The sequence below is a fragment of the Delphinus delphis genome, chromosome Y, assembly GCF_949987515.2.
Source record: "Delphinus delphis chromosome Y, mDelDel1.2, whole genome shotgun sequence".
NCBI classification, from domain to species: domain Eukaryota; kingdom Metazoa; phylum Chordata; class Mammalia; order Artiodactyla; family Delphinidae; genus Delphinus; species Delphinus delphis.
In genome coordinates this window covers 2,318,307-2,339,593 of record NC_082705.1, presented here as the reverse complement: position 1 = coordinate 2,339,593, position 21,287 = coordinate 2,318,307, and the positions used below count along the sequence as shown (strand labels likewise).

General features: G+C 39.1%; 1 protein-coding gene across 1 annotated transcript in view; it reads left to right on the top strand.

The window, feature by feature from the left end:
- LOC132419243 (BCL-6 corepressor-like) overlaps positions 1-21,287 on the top strand; it is a 50,892-nt gene that overhangs the window by 21,264 nt on the left and 8,341 nt on the right. The window contains 1 exon segment of the mRNA XM_060003234.1: positions 6,076-6,242. Coding sequence (XP_059859217.1) covers positions 6,076-6,242 — 167 coding nt within the window.

Sequence of the window (21,287 nt, the reverse complement as noted above, 5' to 3'; positions counted from 1 at the left end):
GTTGTCTTTGACTTCTTTCATCAGTATCTTGTAGTTTTCTGTGTACTGGTCTTTTGCCTCCTTAGGTAGATTTATTTCTAGGTATTTTATTCTTTTTGTTGCATTGGTAAATGGGAATGTTCCCTTGATTTCTCTTTCTGATCTTCCATTGTTAGTGTACAGGAATGCGAGAGATTTCTGCGCATTACTTTTGTATCCTGCAACTTTACCAAATTCATGGATGAGCTCTAATAGTTTTCTGGTGGCATCTTTAGGATTTTCTAGGTATAGTACCATGTCATCTGCAAACAGTGACAGTTTTACTTTTCCAATTTGGATCCCTTTTATTTTTCTTCTCTGATTGCCACGGCTAGGACTTCCAAAACTATGTTGAATAACAGTAGCGAGAGTGGACACCTTTTTGTTTCTGATTTTATAGGAAATGCTTTCAGTTTCTCACCACTGAGAATAGTGTTTGCTGTGCGTTTGTCATATCTGGCCTTTATTATGTTGAGGAATGTTCCCCCTATGCCCACTTTCTGGAGAGATTTTATCATAAATCGCTGTTGAATTTTGTCAAAAAATTTTCCTGCGTCTATTGAGATGATCATATGGTTTTTGGGTTTTTTTTTTTTTTGGATCATATGGTTTTTATCCTTCAGTTTGTTACCATAGTGTATCACAGTGATTGATTTGCATATATTGAAGAATGCTTGCATCCCTGGGATAAATCCTACTTGATCATGGTGTATGATCTTTTTAATGCGTTGTTGGATTTATTTTGTTGAGGATTTTTGCATCAGTGTTCAAAAATTTGATATTGGTCTGTAATTTTCTTTTTTTTGTGCTTTCTTTGTCTGGTTTTGGTACCAAGGTGATGGTGGCCTTGTAGAATGAGTTTGGGAGTGCTCCTCTGTGTAATTTTTTCCAGAGTTTTAGAAGGATAGGTGTTAGCTCTCTGTAAATGTTTGATAGAATTAGCCTGTGAAGCCATCTGGTCCTGGACTTTTGTTTGTTGGAATATTTTTAATCACAGCTTCAGTTTCATTACTTGTGATTGGTCTGTTCATATGTTCTATTTCTTCCTGGTTCAGTCTTGGAAGGTTGTACTTTTCTAAGAATTTGTCCATTTCTTCCAGGTTGTCCATTTTATTGACATACGGCTGCTTGTAGTAGCCTTTGATCCTTTGTATTTCTGCGGTATCAGTTGTAAGGTTTTTTTCATTTCTAATTTTGTTGATTTGAGTCCTCTCCCTCTTTTTCTTGATGAGTATGGCTAAAGGTTTATCAATTTTGTTTATCTTTTCAAAGAACCAGCTTTTCATTTTATTGATCATTGCTATTGTTTTTTTTTCATTTCTATTTTATTTATTTCTGCTCTGATCTGATCTTCTGATCTGATGATCAGATCTTCTGATCTTTATGATCTTTCCTCTACTAAATTTGGGTTTTATTTGTTCTTTTTTCCCTAGTTGTGTTAGGTGTAAGTTCAGTTTGTTTGAGACTTTTCTTGTTTCTTTTTTCTTTCTTTTTTTTTTTTTTTTTTGGTGGTACGCGGGCCTCTCACTGTTGTGGCCTCTCCCATTGCGGAGCACAGGCTCCGGACGCGCAGGCTCAGCGGCCATGGCTCACGGGCCTAGCCGCTCCACAGCACGTGGGATCTTCCCAGAATGGGGCACAAACCTACTTCCCCTGCATCGGCAGGCAGACTTGTCAATCACTGTGCCACGAGGTAAGCCCTTTTCTTGTTTCTTGAGTTAAGAGTGTGTTGCTATAAACTTCCCAGTTAGAACTGCTTTTGTTGTGTCCCATAGATTATAGACAATGTTTTCATTGTCATTTGTTTGTAGGTATTTTTTTGATTTCCTCTTTGGTTTCTTCAGTGATCTCATTGGTCATTTAGTAGCATATTATTTATCCTCCATGTGTTTGTATTTTTTACAGTTTTTTTTCCTGTAATTTATTTCTAATATCATAGCATTGTGGTTAGAAAAGAGGCTTGATATGATTTCAGTTTTCTTAAATTTACCAAGGCTTTGATTTGTGACCCAGGATGTGGTCTGTCTTGAAGAATGTTCCATGAGCACTTGAGAAGAAAGTGTATTGTGCCACTTTTGGAAGGAATGTCCTATAAATATCAATTAAGTCCATCTTTTTAATGTGTCGTTCAAAGCTTGTGTTTCCTTATTTATTTTCATTTTGGATGATCTGTCCATTGGTGTTAGTGGGTTGTTAAAGTCCCCCAGTCTTATTGTTTTACTGTCAATTTCCCCTTTTATGGCTGTTAGCAGTTGCCTTATGTATTGAGGTGCTCCTATGTTGGATGCGTATATATTTATAATTGTTATATCTTCTTCTTGCATTGGTCCGTTGATCATTATATAGTGTCCTTCCTTATCTCTTGTTACAGTCTTTATTTTAAAGTCTATTTTTCGTGAAACGAGTATTGCTACTCCAGTTTTCTTTTGATTTCCATTTGGATGGAATATCTTTTTCCGTCCCTTCACTTTCAGTCTGTATGTGTTCCTGAGTGAAGTGGGTCTTTTGTAGACAACATATATAAGGTCTTGTTTTTGTATCCATTCAGCCAGCCTATGTCTTTTGGTTGGAGCGTTTAATCCATTTACATTTAAGGTAATTATTGATAAGTTTGTTTCTATTACCATTTTCTTAATTGTTTTGGGTTTGTTATTGTAGGTCTTTTCCTTCTCTTGTGTTTCCTGCCTAGAGAAGTTCCTTTATTATTTGTTGTAAAGCTGGCTTGGTGGTGCTGATTTCTCTTAGCTTTTGCTTGTGTGTAAAGCTTTTGATTTCTCCATCGAATCTGAATGAGATGCTTGCTGGGTAGAGTAATCTTGGCTGTAAGCTTTTCTCTTTCATCACTTTAAGTATATTCTGCCACTCCTATCTGGCCTGCAGAGTTTCTGCTGAAAAATCAGCTGATAACCTTATGGGGATTCCTTTGTATATTATTTTTTGCTTTTCATTTGCTGCTTTTAATATGTTTTCTTTTAATTTAATTTTTGTTAATTTGATTAATATGTGTCTCGGCATGTTTCTCCTTGGGTTTGTCCTGTACGGGACTCTCTGCACTTCCTGGACTTGATTGACTATTTCCTTTCCCATGTTAGGGAAGTTTTTGACTATAGCCTCCAAATATTTTCAGACCCTTTCTCTCTTCTTCTGGGACACCTATGATTCGAATATGGTGCATTTAAGGTTGTCCCGGAGGTCTCTGAGATTGTCCTCATTTATTTTCTTTCTTTTTTCTTTATTCTGCTCTGCAGCAGTTATTTCCACCATTCTGTCTTTCAGCTCACTCATTCTTCTGCTTCAGTTATTCTGCTATTGATTCCTTCTAGAATAGTTTTAATTTCAGTCATTGTTTTGTTCATCTCTGTTTGTTCTTTAGTTGGTGTGTTGTGGGGTGTCTGTGGGCTTAGTACTTTAGGCAGCCTGTCTGCTGGTGAGTGGGTTTGTGTTCCTGTCTTGCTTGTTGTTTGGCGTGGGCCGTTCAGCACTGGAGCCTGCAGGCAGTTGGGTGGAGCTGGGTCTTGGAGTTGAGATGGAGACCTGCAGGAGAGCTCTAGGAGAGCGGTTTAATATTCCCTGCGGCTGGGAATTGTCTAGTGTTCCAGCATCCTGGACTTGGTTCTCCCACCCCAGAGGCTCAGGCTCGACCTCCAGCCTGGGAACTAAGACCCAGCAAGCCACACAGCTTGGCATAAAAGGGGAAAAAAAGAGAAAGGGTTGAATGAAAACAAACATTCAACCCCAAGACAAATAGCAATGACAAAACAAGCAAACAGCAACAACAATTAAGAACAAACAAATGAACAGACAGACAAGACCCCAGACAGATGGTAAAAGCAGAGCCAAACAAGAACAACAACAAAAAAAGAAACACGCAAACGTACAAAAAAAGAGAAACAAAAAAACAGGGAAACCAAAAAACAAGAGAAAAAAACAGAAACAAAAGAACCCCAAAATGAAATCAAACAATTAAAAACAAAACTGACAAAAACAAAAAAGAAAAAAAGGCAGAATGCAAACTGAAGGAAAAAGGAAAGAAAACAAAGCAAACAGAAAAATGATTAAACAAAAAATAAAGATGAGAAGAAATAGAACATAGAAAAAAACAACAAAATAGAACAAAGGAAAGGAAAAAAACAAGGAAGAAAAACAGAGCAAGAAAAAAGTAACAGAGAAATAGAAATATAAAAACAATTTTAAGAACCTGAAAAAATTTAAAAAACTAAATGAAAAGAAAAATAAATTTTTAAAAACCAACAGAACAGAACAAAACATACACACATACAAAATAAGAAACAAAAACAGAGAAAACAAAAAACAAGAGGACAACTAGACAAACAAAAGTATCCCAATATGAAATCAAACAATTAAAAACGGAAATAAGAAATACAAAGAAATAAAAAATACAAAAGCAGAATGCAAACTGAAGTAAAAAGCAAAAACACAAACACACAAATAAAAAAAGTAAGAAAAGATAAGAACAAATTGAAAAAAGGAAAAAGATAGAAAGTAGAACAAAGGAAAAGAAAAAACACAAGGAAGAAACAGAACAAGGAAAAAGTAACAGAGAAATAGATAAAAAATTAAAAACATATGGAAAGTATAAACAATAGAAATAAAAATAAAAACAAACAAAAAACAAGAGAACAGAACAAAACATAAAAAATAGTAATAATAATATTTTCCTGGGTCTCAGATGTCAGTGTCCTTGCCTCCACCATGAGGCACGGCGAACCTCCGCCTCGCCAGGAGGCCCTCCAAAACCTCTCAGTAGGTCTCTGTTTCCCCTGTGGGCACTGTGGAGGCAGCTCAGACTCTGTCCTGGCCCAACTCCTGCATGTACTAGTACCCAGAGTCCACAACTGCTTAGAGCTAGACCAGTGTCATTTGTGTGAACACTAATCCATTCAGTTATTCCATAGATGCAGGGTTTACCAAGCTGATTGTAGGGACTTAATCTGCGACTTGTGCATTTGCTCAGAAAGATTTTTGTTCTTGTTCCTTAGTTGCCCTGCTCCTGGGGCTCAGCTGTGGTTTTAGCCCCACCTCTGTGTGTGGGCCACCCACAGGGTTGTGCTTCTGAGGCTGCTCTGGAGCACTCGGGTCTGCCCCTGTGAGGGCAGGTTGTGGAGGTGGCACAACTCCCTGGGTTGCGGGAACCCTGGCAGTGACAGGTGCATGAGAAAGCTGGAGGCCGTGGGCACAATAGATGTAGCCCTAATACCTGGCTGTCTGTGCAAGAAGGTTAGCCCTGGAGGGGGCTTTTCTTAGCCCTAGCTGCAGGCACAAGAAGCTCAGCCCTGGTGGTGGCTTTTCCTTGTGCCTGCGGCAGGTGTGACAAAGTCAGCCCTGGAGGAGGCTTTTCTTAGCCTTGGCCGCAGGCATGAGAAGATCAGCCCTGGAGGGGGCTTTTCCTAGTTCCTGGTAGCAGGCCTGAGAAGGTCAGCCCTGGTGGGGGCTTTCGTAGTGCCTGGCAGGGCATGGGGCCAGCACATGGAGAAAGAGGCTGCGATAACAGGCTCCACTCCTGCATGTCACTCAATGGTGGCTCCTTGCTTCTGTGACAGTCTGGGTTTTCTCTATGATCATTTTCGAGAGGGACTCTTCTTTAATATAAAAACAGAAGCATTTGCTTCCCAGGTTCTGATCTTTACAGGAGCGAGAGGACCTGGCTAACCTCCTGGGTTTCCCTCCCTCTTTAAGGTTAGGGATGTTCTTTACCTCATTTACTCTCTTCTTGTGTGTTGGTTTTCTATATTTTTATCTAAACTTGTATTGTCATCCACTACCACCTGCCAAGTATACCCATCAAATGGGAGTGCTTTTGTACTTACCAATGCATCGTCTAAGGTATTAGCAGTCCTTGACAACACTGTCTCCGTCATCAAGACTTTCACACACACACCTTCCACCAAGATGGATATTGCCTGCCCATGCTACAGTGGGTTCTCAGGCCTGAGGGTGGACGTCTTTGAAAATGGATACTACCAAGCTATGGAGAGATCATTATTATGAGGTTTATTGTGTGCAATCTGATGGCATCCCCTTTTCTCCTCCACGTAGGAATTGGTCTTGTACTGCCTGAAAAACAAGATTTGTGACATTAATCATCAGGACAATGCAGGTTACTGTGCTCTACATGAAGCTTGTGCAGGAGGGTGGCTCCATATTGCTGAACATCTTCTTAAATACGGTGCTGACGTCAACTGCAGTGCCCAGGATGGAACCAGGTTAGTGTTGTGTCTTGCTAGGGCACTAGCAGTGGTCCTCAGGTATGTGGGAAACACTTAAGGAAATATGAGTAATCACATTGATGACAGAGTACTCCAGAATTGAATCAAATGTATATTTCTGGCCAAGTTGAGTATTCAATTTTTCTTATGTTTTTCAATTGAAGTATATAGGTGATTTACAGTGTTGTGTTAGCTTCAAGTATACAGCAAGGTGATTCAGTTATACCTATAAACATATGTATATTTTTCTGATTCTTTTCCATTACAGTTTATTGCAAGATATATATAGTTCTTTGTGCTATACATTATAAATCCTTGTTGATTGTCTATTTTATATATAATAGTGTGTATATTCATCCCAAACTCCTAATTAATCCCTTCCCCCCTTTCCCTTTTGGTAACAATAAGTTTGTTTTCTATGTCTTTGAGTCTATTTCTGTTTTATAAATAAGTTCATTTGTATCATTTTTTAGATTCTACATATAAGTGGTATCATATGGTATTTGTCTTTGACTTTACTTACTGTGACAATCTCGGAGGTCCATCCATGTTGCTGCAAATAACATTACTTCATTCTTTTTTATGGCTGAGTAATATTCCATTATATATATGTGTCTCATTTTCTCTATCCATTCATCTGTCAGTGGACATTTAGCTTGCTTTAGTGTCTTGACTATTGTAAAAGTGCTGCTGTGAACATTGGGGTGCATGTATCGTTACTAATTAGAGTTTTCTACTTATACATGCCCGGGAGTGGGATTGCAGGATCATGTGGTAGTTCTGTTTTTAGTTATTTTTAGAAACCTCCATACTGTTTTCCACAGTGGCTATACCAATTTACATTCCCACCAATGTGCACAAAAGTTGTCCTTTAATTTTGTGGTTGGTTTCCTGTACTGTACTAAAGTCTAATTACGTTCTGTTTGTTAATTTTTGCTGTTGTTTCCTTTACTTTAGGAGATAGAACCAAAACGATATTGCTGCAATTATGTCAAAGAGTGTTCTCCCTATGTTTTTCTCAAGGAGTTTTATACTGTCCCACCTTACATTTAGGTGTTTAATCCATTTTGAGTTTATATTTGTATATGGTGATAGACACTATTCTAATTATATTCTTTTACATGGAGCTCTCCAGTTCTTCCACCATGCCTTATTGAAGAGGCTATCTTTTCTCTAGTACATATTCTTGTCTCCGTTGTCATAGAGTAGGTGACCATAAGTGCATGAGTAAATTTCTGGGCTTTCTACCCTGTTCTGTTGATCTCTTTATCTGTTTTATGCCAATACCATACTGTTCGGGTTTTTTTTTTTTTGGGGGGGGGGTTAAATTTTTTAAATTTTTATTTATTTATTTTTATTGGAGTAAAATTGTTTTACAATGTTCTGTTAGTTTCTGCTGTACAAGGAAGTGAACCATCTATGTGTATACGTGTATCCCCTCCCTCTTGGACCTCCCTCCCACCCCCCTCATCTCACCATCTTGGTTGTCACAGAGCACCCAGCTCAGCCATGTGCTATATACAGCACGATCCACTAGCTATCTGTTTTACACATGGTAATGTATTTATGTCAAACCAAATCTCCCAGTTTGTCCCACCCTCCCCTTCCCCGCTGTGTCCGTATGTCCATTCTCTATGTCTGTGTCTCTATTCCTGTCCTACAAATGGGTTCATCTGTATCATTTTTTTAGATTCCACATACATGCATTAATATATGATATTTGTTTTTCTTTTTCTGGTTAACCTCACTCTGTGTGACAGACTCTAGTTCCATCCATGTCTCTGCAAATGACCCAGTTCATTCCTTTTTATGGCTGAGTAATATTCCATTGTATATATGTACCACATCTTTATCCATTCATCTGTTGTTGGACATTTAGGTTGTTTCCATGTCCTGGCTATAGTAAATAATGCTGCAATGAACATTGGGCTATATGTGTCCTTTTGAATTATGGTTTTCTCAGGGTATATGCCCAGTAGTGGGATTGCTCGGTCCTATGGTAGTTCTATTTGTAGTATTTTAAGGAACCTCCATACTGTTCTCCAGAGTGGCTGTTTCAATTTACATTCCCACCAACAGTGCAAGAGGGTTCCCTTTTCTCCACACCCTCTGCAGCATTTATTGTTTGTAGAATTTTTGACGATGGCCATTTTGACTGGTGTAAGGTGATACCTCATTGTAGTTTTGACTTACATTTCTCTAATAATTAGTGATGTTGCACATCTTTTCTTGTGCCTCTTGGCCATCTGTATGTCTGCTTTGGAGAAGTGTCTGTTTAGGTCTTCTGCCCATTTTTGGATTGGGTTGTTTGCTTTTTTTAGATATTGAGCTTCATGAGCTGCTTATGCATTTTGGAGATTAATCCTTTGTCAGTTGCTTTCTTGGCAAATATTTTCTCCCATTCTGAGAGTTGTCTTTTTGTTTATGGTTTCCTTTGCTGTGCAAAAGCTTTTAAATTTCATTAGGTACCATTTGTTTATTTTTTTTATTTTCATTACTCTAGGAGGTAATCTCCCAGCACCACTTATTGAAGAGGCTATCTTTTCTCCATTGTATGTTCCTGCCTCCTTTGTCATAAATCCATGCACATATGGTCACCTAATCTATCTCTGGGCTTTCAGTCCTGTACCATGGATCTGTATTTCTGTTTTTGTGCCAGTACCATACCGTCTTGATTATTGTAGCTTTGTAGTATAGTTTAAAGTTGGGGTGCCTGATTCCTCCACCTCCATTTTTCTTTCTCAAGATTGCCTTGGCTATTCGGGGTGTTTTGTATTTCCATGCAAATTGTAAAATTTTTGTTATAATTCGTGAAGAATTCCATCGGTAATTTGATATGGATTGCATTCAATCTGTAGATGGCTTTGGGCACAATAGTCATTTTCACAATATTGAATCTTCCAATCAAAGAACATGGTATATTTCTCCATCTGTTTATGTCATCTTTGATTTCTTTCATCAGTGTTTTATAGTTTTCTGAGTACAGGTCTTTTGCTTCCTTAAGTAGGTTTATTCCTAGGTATTTTATTCTTTTTGTTGTGATAGTAAATGGGATTGTTTCCTTGATTTCTCTTTCTGATTTTCCGTTGTTAGTGTATAGGAATGCCAGAGATTTCTGTGCATTAATTTTGAATCCTGCAACTTTACCAAATTCATTGATTAGCTCTAGTAGTTTTCTGATGGCATCTTTAGGATTTTCTAAGTGTAGTATTATGTCATCTGCAAACAGTGACAATTTTACTTCTTCTTTTCCAATTTGTATTCCTTTTATTTCTTTTTCTTCTCTGATTGCCGTGGCTAGGACTTCCAAAACTGTGTTGAATAAGAGTGGCGAGATTGGACATCCTTGTGTTGTACCTGATCTTAGTGGAAATGCTTCAGTTTCTCACCACTGAGAATAGTGTTTGCTGTGGGTTTGTCATATATGGCCTTTATTATGTTGAAGTAAGTTCCCTGTATGCCCACTTTCTGGAGAGTTTTTATCATAAATGGATGTCAAATTTTGTCAGAAGCTTTTTCTGCATCTATTGAGATGATCATATGGTTTTTATTCAGTTATTTTTTTTGGGGGGCGCGGGGGCGGTACGCGGGCCTCTCACTGTTGTGGCCTCTCCCATGGCGGAGCACAGGCTCCGGACGCGCAGGCTCAGCGGCCATGGCTCACAGACCCAGCCGCTCCGCGGCATGTGGTATCTTCCCGGACCAGGGCATGAACCCGTGTCCCCTGCATCGGCAGGTGGACTCTCAACCACTGCGCCACCAGGGAAGCCCCTTCAAAGTTTTAATATGGTGTATCACACTGATTGATTTGTGTATTGAAGAATCCTTGCATCTCTGGGATAAATTCCACTTGATTGTGGTGTATTATGCTTTTAATGTGTTGTTGGAGTCTGTTTGCTAGTATTTTGTTGAGGATTTTTGCATCTACATTCATCAGTGATGTTGGTCTGTAATTTTCTTTTTTTGTGATATTTTGTCTGGTTTTGGTATATCAGGTGGTTGGTGGTTTCGTAGAATGAATTTGGGAGTGTTTCTCCCTTTGCAGTTTTTTGGAAGGGTTTGAGAAGGATCTCTGTTAGCTCTTCTGTAAATATTTGATAGAATTCACCTGTGAAGCCATATCTGGTCCTGGACTTTTGTTTGGTGGAAGATTTTAAATTACGTTTTCAATTTTATTACTTGTGATAGGTCTGTTTATATTTTCTAACTCTTCCTGGTTCAGTATTGGAAAATTGTGCCTTTGCAAGAATTTGTCCATTTCTTCGTGGTTGTCCTTTTTATTGGCATATACATGTTTGTAGTAGTCTCTTATAATCCTTTGTATAATCCTTTGCATTGTCAGGTGTGATTTTTCTTTTTTCATTCCTAATTTTATTGATTTGTGTCCTCTCCCTGTTTTTCTCAATGAGTCTGGCTGAAGGTTTATCGATTTTATCTTCTCAGAAAACCAACTTTTAGTTTTATTGACCTTTGCTATTGTATTCTTCATTTCTATTTCATTTATTCCTGTTCTCATCTTTATGATTTCTTTCCTTCTCCTGACTTTGGGTTCTCTGGTTGCTTTACATGTAGGGTTAGATTGTTTATTTGATATTTTTCTTGTTTCTTGAGGTGAGATTGAATTGCTATAAACTTCCCTCTTAGAACTGCTTTTGCTGCATCCCATAGGTTTTGCGTTGTTGTGTTTTCTTTGTCATTTGTTTCTGTGTATTTTTTTTATTTCTTCTTTGATTTCTTCAGTGATCTCTTGGTTATTTAGTAGCGCACTGTTTAGGCTCCATGTATTTATGTTTTTTAGTTTTTTTCCTGTAATTGATTTTCTGTCTCATAGCATTGTGGTCAGAAAAGATGCTTGGTACAGTTTCAGTTTTCTTAAATTTTCCAAGGCTTGATTTGTGACTCAAGATGTGATCTTCCTGGAGAATGTTCCGTGTGCACTTGAGAAGCAAGTGTGTTTTCACACCTTTGGGTGGAATATCCTATAGATATCAATTAAATTTATCTGGTCTGTCATGTCATTTAAAGCTTGTGTTTCCTTACTTAGTTTCTGTTTGGATAATCTGTGCATTGTTGTAAATGGTGTTAAAGTCTCCTAATATTATTGTGTTACTGTTAATTTCCTCTTTTATGGTTGATAGTATTTGCTTTATGTATTGAGGTGCTCCTTTGTTGGTGCATAAATATTTATAATTGGTATATCTTCTTACTGGATCGATCCCTTGAGCATTATATAGTGTCCTTCCTTATCTCTTGTAACAGTCTTTATTTTAGAGTCTATTCTGATACAAGTATTGCAGCTCCAGCTTTCTTCTGATTTCCATTTGCGTGGAATCTTTTTCCATCCCTTCACTTTCAGTCTTTATGTGTCCCTAGGTGTGAAGTGGGTCTCTTGCAGACAGCATATATATGGGTCTTATTTTTGTATCCATTCAACCAGTCTGCGTCTTTTGGTTGGAGGTTTAATCCATTTACATTTAAGGTAGTTATCGATATGTATGTTCCTATTACCATTTTCTTAATTCTTTTGGGTTTGTTTTTGTAGGTGTTTTCCTTCTCTTGTGTTTCCTGCCTAGAGAAGTTCCTTTAGCATTTGTTGTAAAGCTGGTTTGGTGGTGCTGAATTTGCTTAGCTTTTGCTTTTTTGTAAAGGTTTTAGTTCCCCTGTGAAATGTGAATGAGATCCTTGCTGCGTAGAGTGCGGTAAGTTTTTCTCTTTCATCACTTTAAGTCTATCCTGCCTCTCCATTCTGGCCTGCAGAGTGTCTGCTGAAAAATCAGCTGATAACCTTATGGGGATTCCTTTGTATGTTATTTTTCACTTTTCCTTTGCTGCTTTTAATATTTTTTCTTTTTATTTAATTTTGATAGTTTGATTAATATGTGTCTAGGAGTGTTTTTTCTTGGATTTATCCTGTATGGGACTCTCTGCGCTTCCCTGACTTGATTGACTATTTTCTTTCCCATGTTAGGGAAGTTTTCCACTGTAATCTCTTCAAATATTTTCTCAGACCCTTTGCTTTTCTGTTCTTCTCTGGGACCTTTATGATTCGAATGTTGGCATGTTTAGTGTTGTCCCAGAGGTCTGTGAGATTGTTCTCAATTCTTTTCATTCTTTTTTCTTTATTCTGCTTCTCGGAAGTTATTTCCACCATTCTGTCTTCCAGCTCACTTACTCATTTTTCTGCCTCAGTTATTCTGTTATTGATTCCTTCTAGTGTATTTTTCATTTGTTATTTTGTTGTTCATCTCTGTTGGTTTGTTCTTTAGTCCTTCTAGATCATTATTAAACATTTCTTGTATTTTCTCAATCCGTGCCTCCATTCTATTTCTGAGATTCTGGGCCTTTATTGTCATTACTCTATATTCTTTTTTCAGGTTGGTTGCCTATTTCCTCTTCATTTATTTGGTCTTGTAGGTTTTTGTCGTCTAATTTTTTTTTTTTTTCTTGGATGGGTGAGACTGTGTTCCTGTCTTACTGTTTGGCCTGAGGCTTCTAGAACTGGAGTTTGTAGGCTGTTGGGTGGAGCTGGGTCTTTGTACCGAGATGAGGATTTCTGGGAGACCTCACCCTGAGGAATATTCCTTGGAGTCTGAGGTTTTCTGTTAGTCCAGTGGTTCATACTCAATGCTTCTACTACAGGAGCTCTGGCTTGATCCCCGGCTCATGAACCAAGATCCCAGAAGCCACATGGGGCGGGGAAAAAAAAAAGAAATAAAGGAGCAGAAGAATAACAAATAGTAAAAAAATAAAATAAGATTAGATAACTAACAGATATATTACAAAGAATTAAATAAAAATATAGATGACAAAATAACCGTAAGATAAAACAGAACCACAATAGTGAAAAAAAGAGGAGTAAAACCAAACAAAAAGCCGGAAAAGACCTTGGCTGTGGGGGGTGGGGCTTAGGCAGGGGCGGGGTTTAGGCCGTTGTGGGGAGTCTACGCTTAGGACCCACAGGGCCGGAAAAGGCCCTGGGGGGCTGTTGGGGGTGCGGCTTAGGCTCAGTGCAGGAAGAGGGTCCCAGGAGTGCCTCTGGCCTTGGAGGGCAGAGGACCAGGTCCAGGACCCAACAGGCTCATCACTGGGCCCAAGTGGGCATGGGAGACACTAGGTGTGTTCCCCCCGATCCTCCGATCCCAGAGGGCCCCTTCCCCTTGGGTTCTCTTCTTGCTCCTTCCTCCTATGCCCCCTGGGGCAGCTAGAGGGGGCCCCAGAAGGCAGAGGACCAGACCTGGAAGCCCAAGAGGGTTCCTGGAGCTGAGTGGGTGGGGGAGCGCCCGCTTCACCTCCTCTGGTTCTCTGGTCTTGGAGGGTTCCCCCTACACTGTCTGCCTCTGCTCCCCGTCCTCCTCCTGCCTCCCTCCCTCCCATGCCCCTATGACCCAAGAGGCCAGAGGGGGCCATGGAGAACAGAGGACCAGGCCTGGGCACCCAGCATCCTTCCCTGCGCCCAAGTGAGCAGGAGAAACTCCCTCCATGTCTCCCCTGATCCTCTCCGGTCCTGGACGGTTCCGCCCCAACCGTCCCCCTCTGCTCCTCTTCCCCCCTCCTTCCTCCCTCCCACGCCCCTATGACCCAAGAGGCCAGAGGGGGCCATGGAGAACAGAGGACCAGGCCTGGGCACCCAGCATCCTTCCCTGGGCCCAAGTGAGCAGGAGAAACTCCCTCCATGTCTCCCCTGATCCTCTCCGGTCCTGGATGGTTCCGCCCCAACCGTCCCCCTCTGCTCCTCTTCCCCCCTCCTTCCTCCCTCCCATGCCTCTAGAACCCATGAGGCTGGAGGGGGCCCCAGAGAATGGAGGACCAGGCCCAAGAGCCCGGCAGGCCTCCTGGGGCCCCAGTGGGTGGGAGAAATGCCTGCTGCACCTCCCCTGATCCTCCAGTCCTGGAAGACCCCTCCCACCACCTCTTCTCTTCTCGCCCCCCCTTCCCTCCTATGCCCTAGGATCAACGCGGCCTGGAGGAGGCCTTGGAGGGGGGAGTACCTGGCCCAGGAGCCCCGCAGACTTCCCGGGCCCGATTGGGCAGGGGAAATGCCTGATTCTCCAAGCCCCTGAGGGTCCCTCCAGGCCTGGGAACCCCTCCCCCTCCCAGCCATCCCTCAGGGGCACTGGTGCTGTCTGGTCTCCACTCTTCTCCTACCCCTGCATCCTACCCAGGCACTCGGGGGTGCCTCCTGTCTCCTTGGGCGTCGAGGGCACCCACCAATGTCCAGCAGGTGCCCTATTTGTGGGGAGACGCAAACTCTGCGTCCTCCCCGACTGCCATCTTGACTCTGCCCTACCATACTGTTTCGATGAGTAGCTTTGTAGTATATTCTGAAGTCAGGGAGCCTGATTCCTTCAGTTCCATTCTTTTTCAAGATTGTGTTGCCTGTTCCATGTCTTTGTGGTTCCATACAAATCTAAACATTTTTTATTCCAGTTCTGTGAAAAATTCTATTAGTAATTTGGTAGGCATTGCATTGAATCTGTAGATTGTCTTGGGTAGTATAGTCATTTTGACGGTATTGATTCTTCCAATCCAAGAACATTGTATATTTTTCCATGTGTTTGTGTGGTCTTCAGTTTCTTTCATCAGAGTCTTACAGTTTTCTGAGTACAAGTCTTTTGCCTCCTCGGTAGGTTTATTCCTACCGAGGAGGCAAAAGGTGCTTTATTCTTTTTGATGCTGTGGTAAACGGTATTGTTTTCTTAATTTCTCTTTCAGATAGTTTGTTGTCAGTGTATAGAAATGCAGCAAATTTCTGTGTATTAATTTTGTATCCTGAAACTTTACCAGATATATCTCATATGTGACAGATTGATAGCTGATACCATACTCAACAGTGAAAAGCTGAAAGCCTTCCCTCTAAGATCAGGAACAAGAGAAGGGTGTGCCCACTCTTGCCACTTTAATTCAATGTATTCTGCTGCTTTTGGATGGAATGTATATATCTCTGTTAGGTTCATTTGATCTCATGTATGATTCAAGCCCAATGTTTTCTTGAGGATTTTCCATCTGGATTTCTGTCCATTGTCAAATGTGTTGTTTTGAAGTCCTCTGATCTTACTGTATTGTCTGTTTCTTCTTTCAGATGTTAGTATTTGGTTAATGTATTTTGGTACTCTTATGTTAGGTGCACATGTATTTACCATTGTTATGTTTCCTTGATAGGTTGACCCTTTATCATTATATCATGACTTGCTTTGTCTCTGCTAACCCCTTTTGGCTTAAAATCTGTTTTCTTATATGAGTATAGCTACCACTACTCTCTTTTTCATTTGTATGGAATTCTCTTTTAATCCCTTAAATATGAGCCTGTGTATGTCCTTAAAACTGAAGTTACTCTCTTGTAGATAGCATACAGTAGAGTCTTGTTTTTTTTTTTATGCATCCAGCCACTTTGTACCTTTTGATTGGACAACTCAGTCCATGTAAATTTAGAGTAGTTATTGATATGTAGGGACTTACTATTGCCATATAACCGTTTTCTGGCTGTTTTGTAGTTCGTCTTGTTACTTTCTTATTCTTTCAGTATGTTTCTTTGAACTATTGATTTTCTGTGATAGTTTGCTATGATTTCCTGTCTTTATTTTTGTGAATCTACAGTTAGTCTTTGCTCTGTAGTTACCGTGAGACTTACATTAAACATCTTTTAGGTATAACAGTCTATTTTATGTGGTTGGCAACATCATGTCTATGCCTTACAAACACATTATCCTTTCATGCACTCCTTCAAGTGTTTAGAGTTGCAATTTGATTTTTATATTATATATTCTTCAACAGATTATAGTAGCCTGAGTAATTTTTGATACCTTTGACCTTTTTAATATAGTTAATTGGTTTAACACACCCTCATGTTACAGTATTAGAGTTTCACAATTTGACTATATATTTGCATTTACCAGTGTGTTGTATATTTTCATATGTTTTCATTACTAATTAGCATCCTTTCGTATCAGCCTGAAGAACTCCTTTCAGCATTTCTTTTAAGACAGGTCTGGTGGTGATGAATTCTCTCCTGTCTGTTTCTAAAGGATAAGTTGGCAGCTTTTCTGTTTTAACACTATGAGTATATTATTCTGCCTTTTTGCCTGGCCTATAATTGTGCTCAGAAATCTGTTGGTAGCCTAATGGGATTTTCTTGTAGGTTACAATATTTTTTTCTCTTGCTTCCTTTAGAACCTTTGATTTTTGACAGTTTGCTAGAATGTTTCTCAGATAAGAACATTTTGAACTGAAATAATGGGGGGGATATATATCTTCACGATTTTTGGATTCCAAGTCTCTCCCCAGGTTTGGGAAGTTCTTGGCCTTCCATTCATTCATTCATTCATTCATTGAATTATAGTTGGTTTACAATATTATATTAGTTTCAGATGTACAGCATAGTGATTCAATATTAAACTTTTCTGTTCCCTTCTCCCTCTCTTTTCCTTTTGGATTTTCGGTGATTTGGATGTTGTTGTTGTTGTTAGCTTTATGGCATCTCTTTTCCTTTCATTGACTCTATCTCACTGATTCTGTATTCTATTTGGTCTGTTCTGATATTGGTGCTGTCTGTTGCATTTTTCATTTCATTTATTGAATTCTTCAGATCCAGAATTTCCCTATGACTCTTTTTATGATTTCTGTCGCTGTTAAATTTCACATTTGGATTGTGTTTTGTTTTCTTTATTTCATTGAATTGTTTTTCTGTATTTTCTTGTAGCTTATTGAGTTTCCTTAAATAGCTCATTTGAATTCTTTAATTAGTAAATATAGATGTCTGTGTCTTTGGGTTGGTTACTGGAAGATTGTTGAAATCCTTTGGTGATTTTATGTTTCCTTGAGTTTTCAAGTTCCTTGGAATTTTGTGTTGCGGTTTTCATGTTGGCACAGTCACCTCCTCCACTTTTTAGCTAATTTCCTTCAGGGTGGAAATACGTTTAAGTCAGTCCTGCTACAGATTCTGAGGCTTTCTTAGACCTTGTATAGATAGGCCATACCTGATCCATGCTTCTAGCACTCTCTTGAGGCAGAATTCTTGAGCTTGTATGCATTCTCCTGATCCTGCAAAGCTGGGCCATGAAGTTTGGAAGTGATCCCGCTTTCCATGTTTTTAGAAGGAGTTGAGGGGTATGTTGTTAATTTGACTTTAAATGTTTGGTATTTACCAGTGAAGTCATTTGACCCTGGGGTTTTCTTTGTTGGGAAACTTTTGATTGCTTACTCATTACTCGTTCAGATTTCCTGTTTCTTCACGATTCAGCTTTGAAGTGTTTCATGTTTCTAGGAACTTATCTTTTTTTCCAGGTTATCCAATTTGTGGAAATTCAACTGTTTATATTAAATAATTACAGAGCAAATTATTTCTCTCCATTTCTATAGCATCAGTTATAACATTTCCTCTTTCATTTCTGATGTTATTTGAGTCTTGTTAAAGGTTTGACAGTTTTGTTGATTTTTTCAAACAACTAGCTCATTTCATCCCTTTTTCATATAGTATAAATTGAAGAGGTAAATAATTCACATGGTAACCACGAAGAAAAAACAATACGACATGAATAAAAGGAACTGAGGTCATAAGAGTAGGACCCTAATACAATAGGCCTGTGGCCTTATTAAAAGAGGAATCTCTTTTTCTTTCTATCATATGAGAACACAGTGAGAAGGTAGCCACCTGCAAATCAGGAGGTGAGTCAATCACTAGGAATCTTTATCTTGTACTTGCCAACTTCCAGAGCTGTAAGAAATAAATTTATCTTTTTTAAGCCACCCATTTTGCTTTATTAATTTACGGTAGCCTGAACAGACTAATATAGCATCCAAAGAATACCTCTGTCCACTTCAGTGTTCTGAGTCAGGCATATAGACTCAGTCCCTCAGTCAGTCCCTCAGGTAGACCCACTGCAATGCTAGAACATTTGCTACACATTCCATTCTTGCCTTTCCCTCTCTAGGAAGAAGCTGAGAACTTTTTCCTGATTGTTCCTGCATTGTGCTAAGTGTAGGGGGTGGGAGTCCCCTCACATGTAAATGGAACAAATATTCTTACCTGCTTCATTGCAGCTCTTCTTGATTTTGCACTTGCTTGGGTTGCTACAGCTTCTTAACCAGTTTCTGGTATTATCATAAAGACAATTTAGTCTGTATATTGTTGTTAAGTCAGTGTCTCTTGGTTGGGGAATGATGGCCTAAGGCTTCTGATTCCTTTGTCTTGTCAATGTTACTCAGTTCTATGATTTTAGTGCAGTCTTATGAAAGTACCAACAGTATTTATTGAAGAGAGAGAAAAATCCATCTTACAATTCATGTTGAATTTCAAGGAGCCCTGAATAATTTTTAAAATCTGTTTTAAAAGGCAAGGTTTGTTTTTTTTTGTCTTGATTTGTCCTGACTTCAACATTTAGTACAAAGCCACAGTAATGAAAGTGGCATGTGAGTAGCATAAAGACAGCTATATTGTCCAATGGAATAAAATAGAGAAATAAACCATTGTGTATATAGTCAAATGAGGCTCTGCAGGTGTGGCCACATTGCTCATGGGATGGACAAATTTCTTCATCCACAGTTGCAAGTAAACTTACACGTCCGCATGCAAAGCAGTGAAGTTGAATCCCTTCCTTACTCCATATACGAAAGTTAACTTATGATGGATTAAGTATGTAAATGTAAGACGTAAAACTATAAAACTGCTAGAGAAAAACTAGGGATAAAGCTTTATGACATTTGACTTGGTATTGATTTGTTGGATATGACATCAAAAGCAGAAGCAGTAAAAGCAAAAACAGACAAATGGGATTATATAAATTTCTACTTGTCAAAGGATACATTCAATAAGAGGGAAAACAACGGGAGAAATTATTTGAAAATTTGTACCTAAGAAGGTGTTAATAAAAAGGGTTCGACAAGCCTCTTAGATAGCCTCATCCACCAGAGGGCAGACAGAAGAAGCAAGAAGAACTACAATCCTGCAGCCTGTGGAACAAAAATCACATTCACAGAAAGATAGACAAGATGAAAAGGCAGAGGACTGTGTACCAGATGAAGGAACAAGATAAAACCCCGGGAAAACAACTAAATGAAGCAGAGATAGGCAACCTTCCAGAAAAAGAATTCAGAATAATGATAGTGAAGATGATCCAGGACCTCGGAAAAAGAATGGAGGCAAAGATCGAGAAGATGCAAGAAATGTTTAACAAAGACCTAGAAGAATTAAAGAACAAACAAACAGAGATGAACAATACAATAACTGAAATGAAAAGTACACTAGAAGGAATCAACAGCAGAATAACAGGCAGAAGAAGAACAGATGAATAACTTGGAAGACAAAATGGTAGAATTCACTGCTGCGGAACAAAATAAAGAAAAAAGAATGAAAAGAAATGAAGACAGCATAAGAGACCTCTGGGACAACATTAAACGCACCAACATTCGCATTATAGGGGTCCCAGAAGGAAAAGAGAGAGAGAAAGGACCCAGGAAGATATTTGAAGAGATTACAGTCGAAAACTTCCCTAACATGGGAAAGGAAATGGCCACCCACGTCCAGGAAGCACAGAGAGTCCCATACCAGATAAACCCAAGGAGAAACATGCCGAGGCACATAGTAATCAAATGGGCAAAAATTAAAGACAAAGAAAAATTATTGAAAGCAGCAAGGGAAAAACAACAAATAACATACAAGGGAACTCCCATAAGGTTAACAGCTGATTTCTCAGCACAAACTTTACAAGCCAGAAGGGAGTGGCATGATATACTTAAAGTGAAGAAAGGGAAGAACCTACAACCAAGATTACTCTACCCAGCAAGGATCTCATTCAGACTCGATGGAGAAATCAAAAGCTTTACAGAGAAGCAAAAGCTAAGAGAATTCAGCACCACCAAACCAGCTCTCCAACAAATGCTAAAGGAACTTCTCGAAGTGGGAAACACAAGAGAAGACAAGGACCTACAAAAACAAACCCAAAACAATTAAGAAAATGGTAATATCGATAATTATCTTAAATGTGAATGGATGAAATGCTCCAACCAAAAGACACAGGCTTGCTGAATGGATACAAAAACAAGGGCAATATATATGCTGACTACAAGAGACCCACTTCAGACCTAGGGACACATACAGACTGAAAGTGAGGGGATGGAAATGATATTCCATGCAAATGGAAATCAAAAGAAAGCTGGAGTAGCAATACTTATATCAGGAAAAATAGACTTTAAAATAACAAATGTTAAAAGAAACAAGGAGGGACACTACATAACGATCAAGGGATCAATCCAAGAAGAAGATATAACAATTACAAATATATATGCATCCAACATAGGAGCACCTCAATACATAAGGCAACTGCTAACAGCTGTAAAAGAGGAAATCGCCAGTAACACAATCATAGTGGGGGACTTTAACACCTCACACCAATGGACAGATCATCCAGACAGAAAATTAATAAGGAAACACAAGACACAATAGACCAGATAGAATTAATTGATATTTATAGGATATTCCATCCAAAAACAGCAGATTACACTTTCTTCTCAAGTGCGCCCGGAACATTCTCCAGGATAGATCACACCTTGGGTCACAAATCAAGCCTCAGTAAATTTAAGAAAATTGAAATCATATCAAGCATCTTTTCTGACCACAAGGCTATGAGATTAGAAATGAATTACAGGGGAAAAAAGTCAAAAACACAAACACATGGATGCTAAACAAGATGTTACTAAATAACCAAGAGATCACTGAAGAAATCAAAGGGCAAATCCAAAAATACCTAGAGACAAATGACAATGAAAACACGATCCAAAACCTATGGGATGCAGCAAAAGCAGTTCTAAGAGGGAAGTTTATAGCTATACAAGCCTACCTCAAGAAACAAGAAACCCCTCAAGTAAACAATCTAACCTTACACCTAAAGGAAATAGAGAAAGAAGAACAAACAAAACCCAAAGTTAGCAGAAGGAAAGAAATCATAAAGATCGGAGCAGAAATAAATGAAATAGAAGCAAAGAAAACAATAGCAAAGGTCAATAAAACTAAAAGCTGGTTCTTTGAGAAGACAAACAAAATTGATAAAC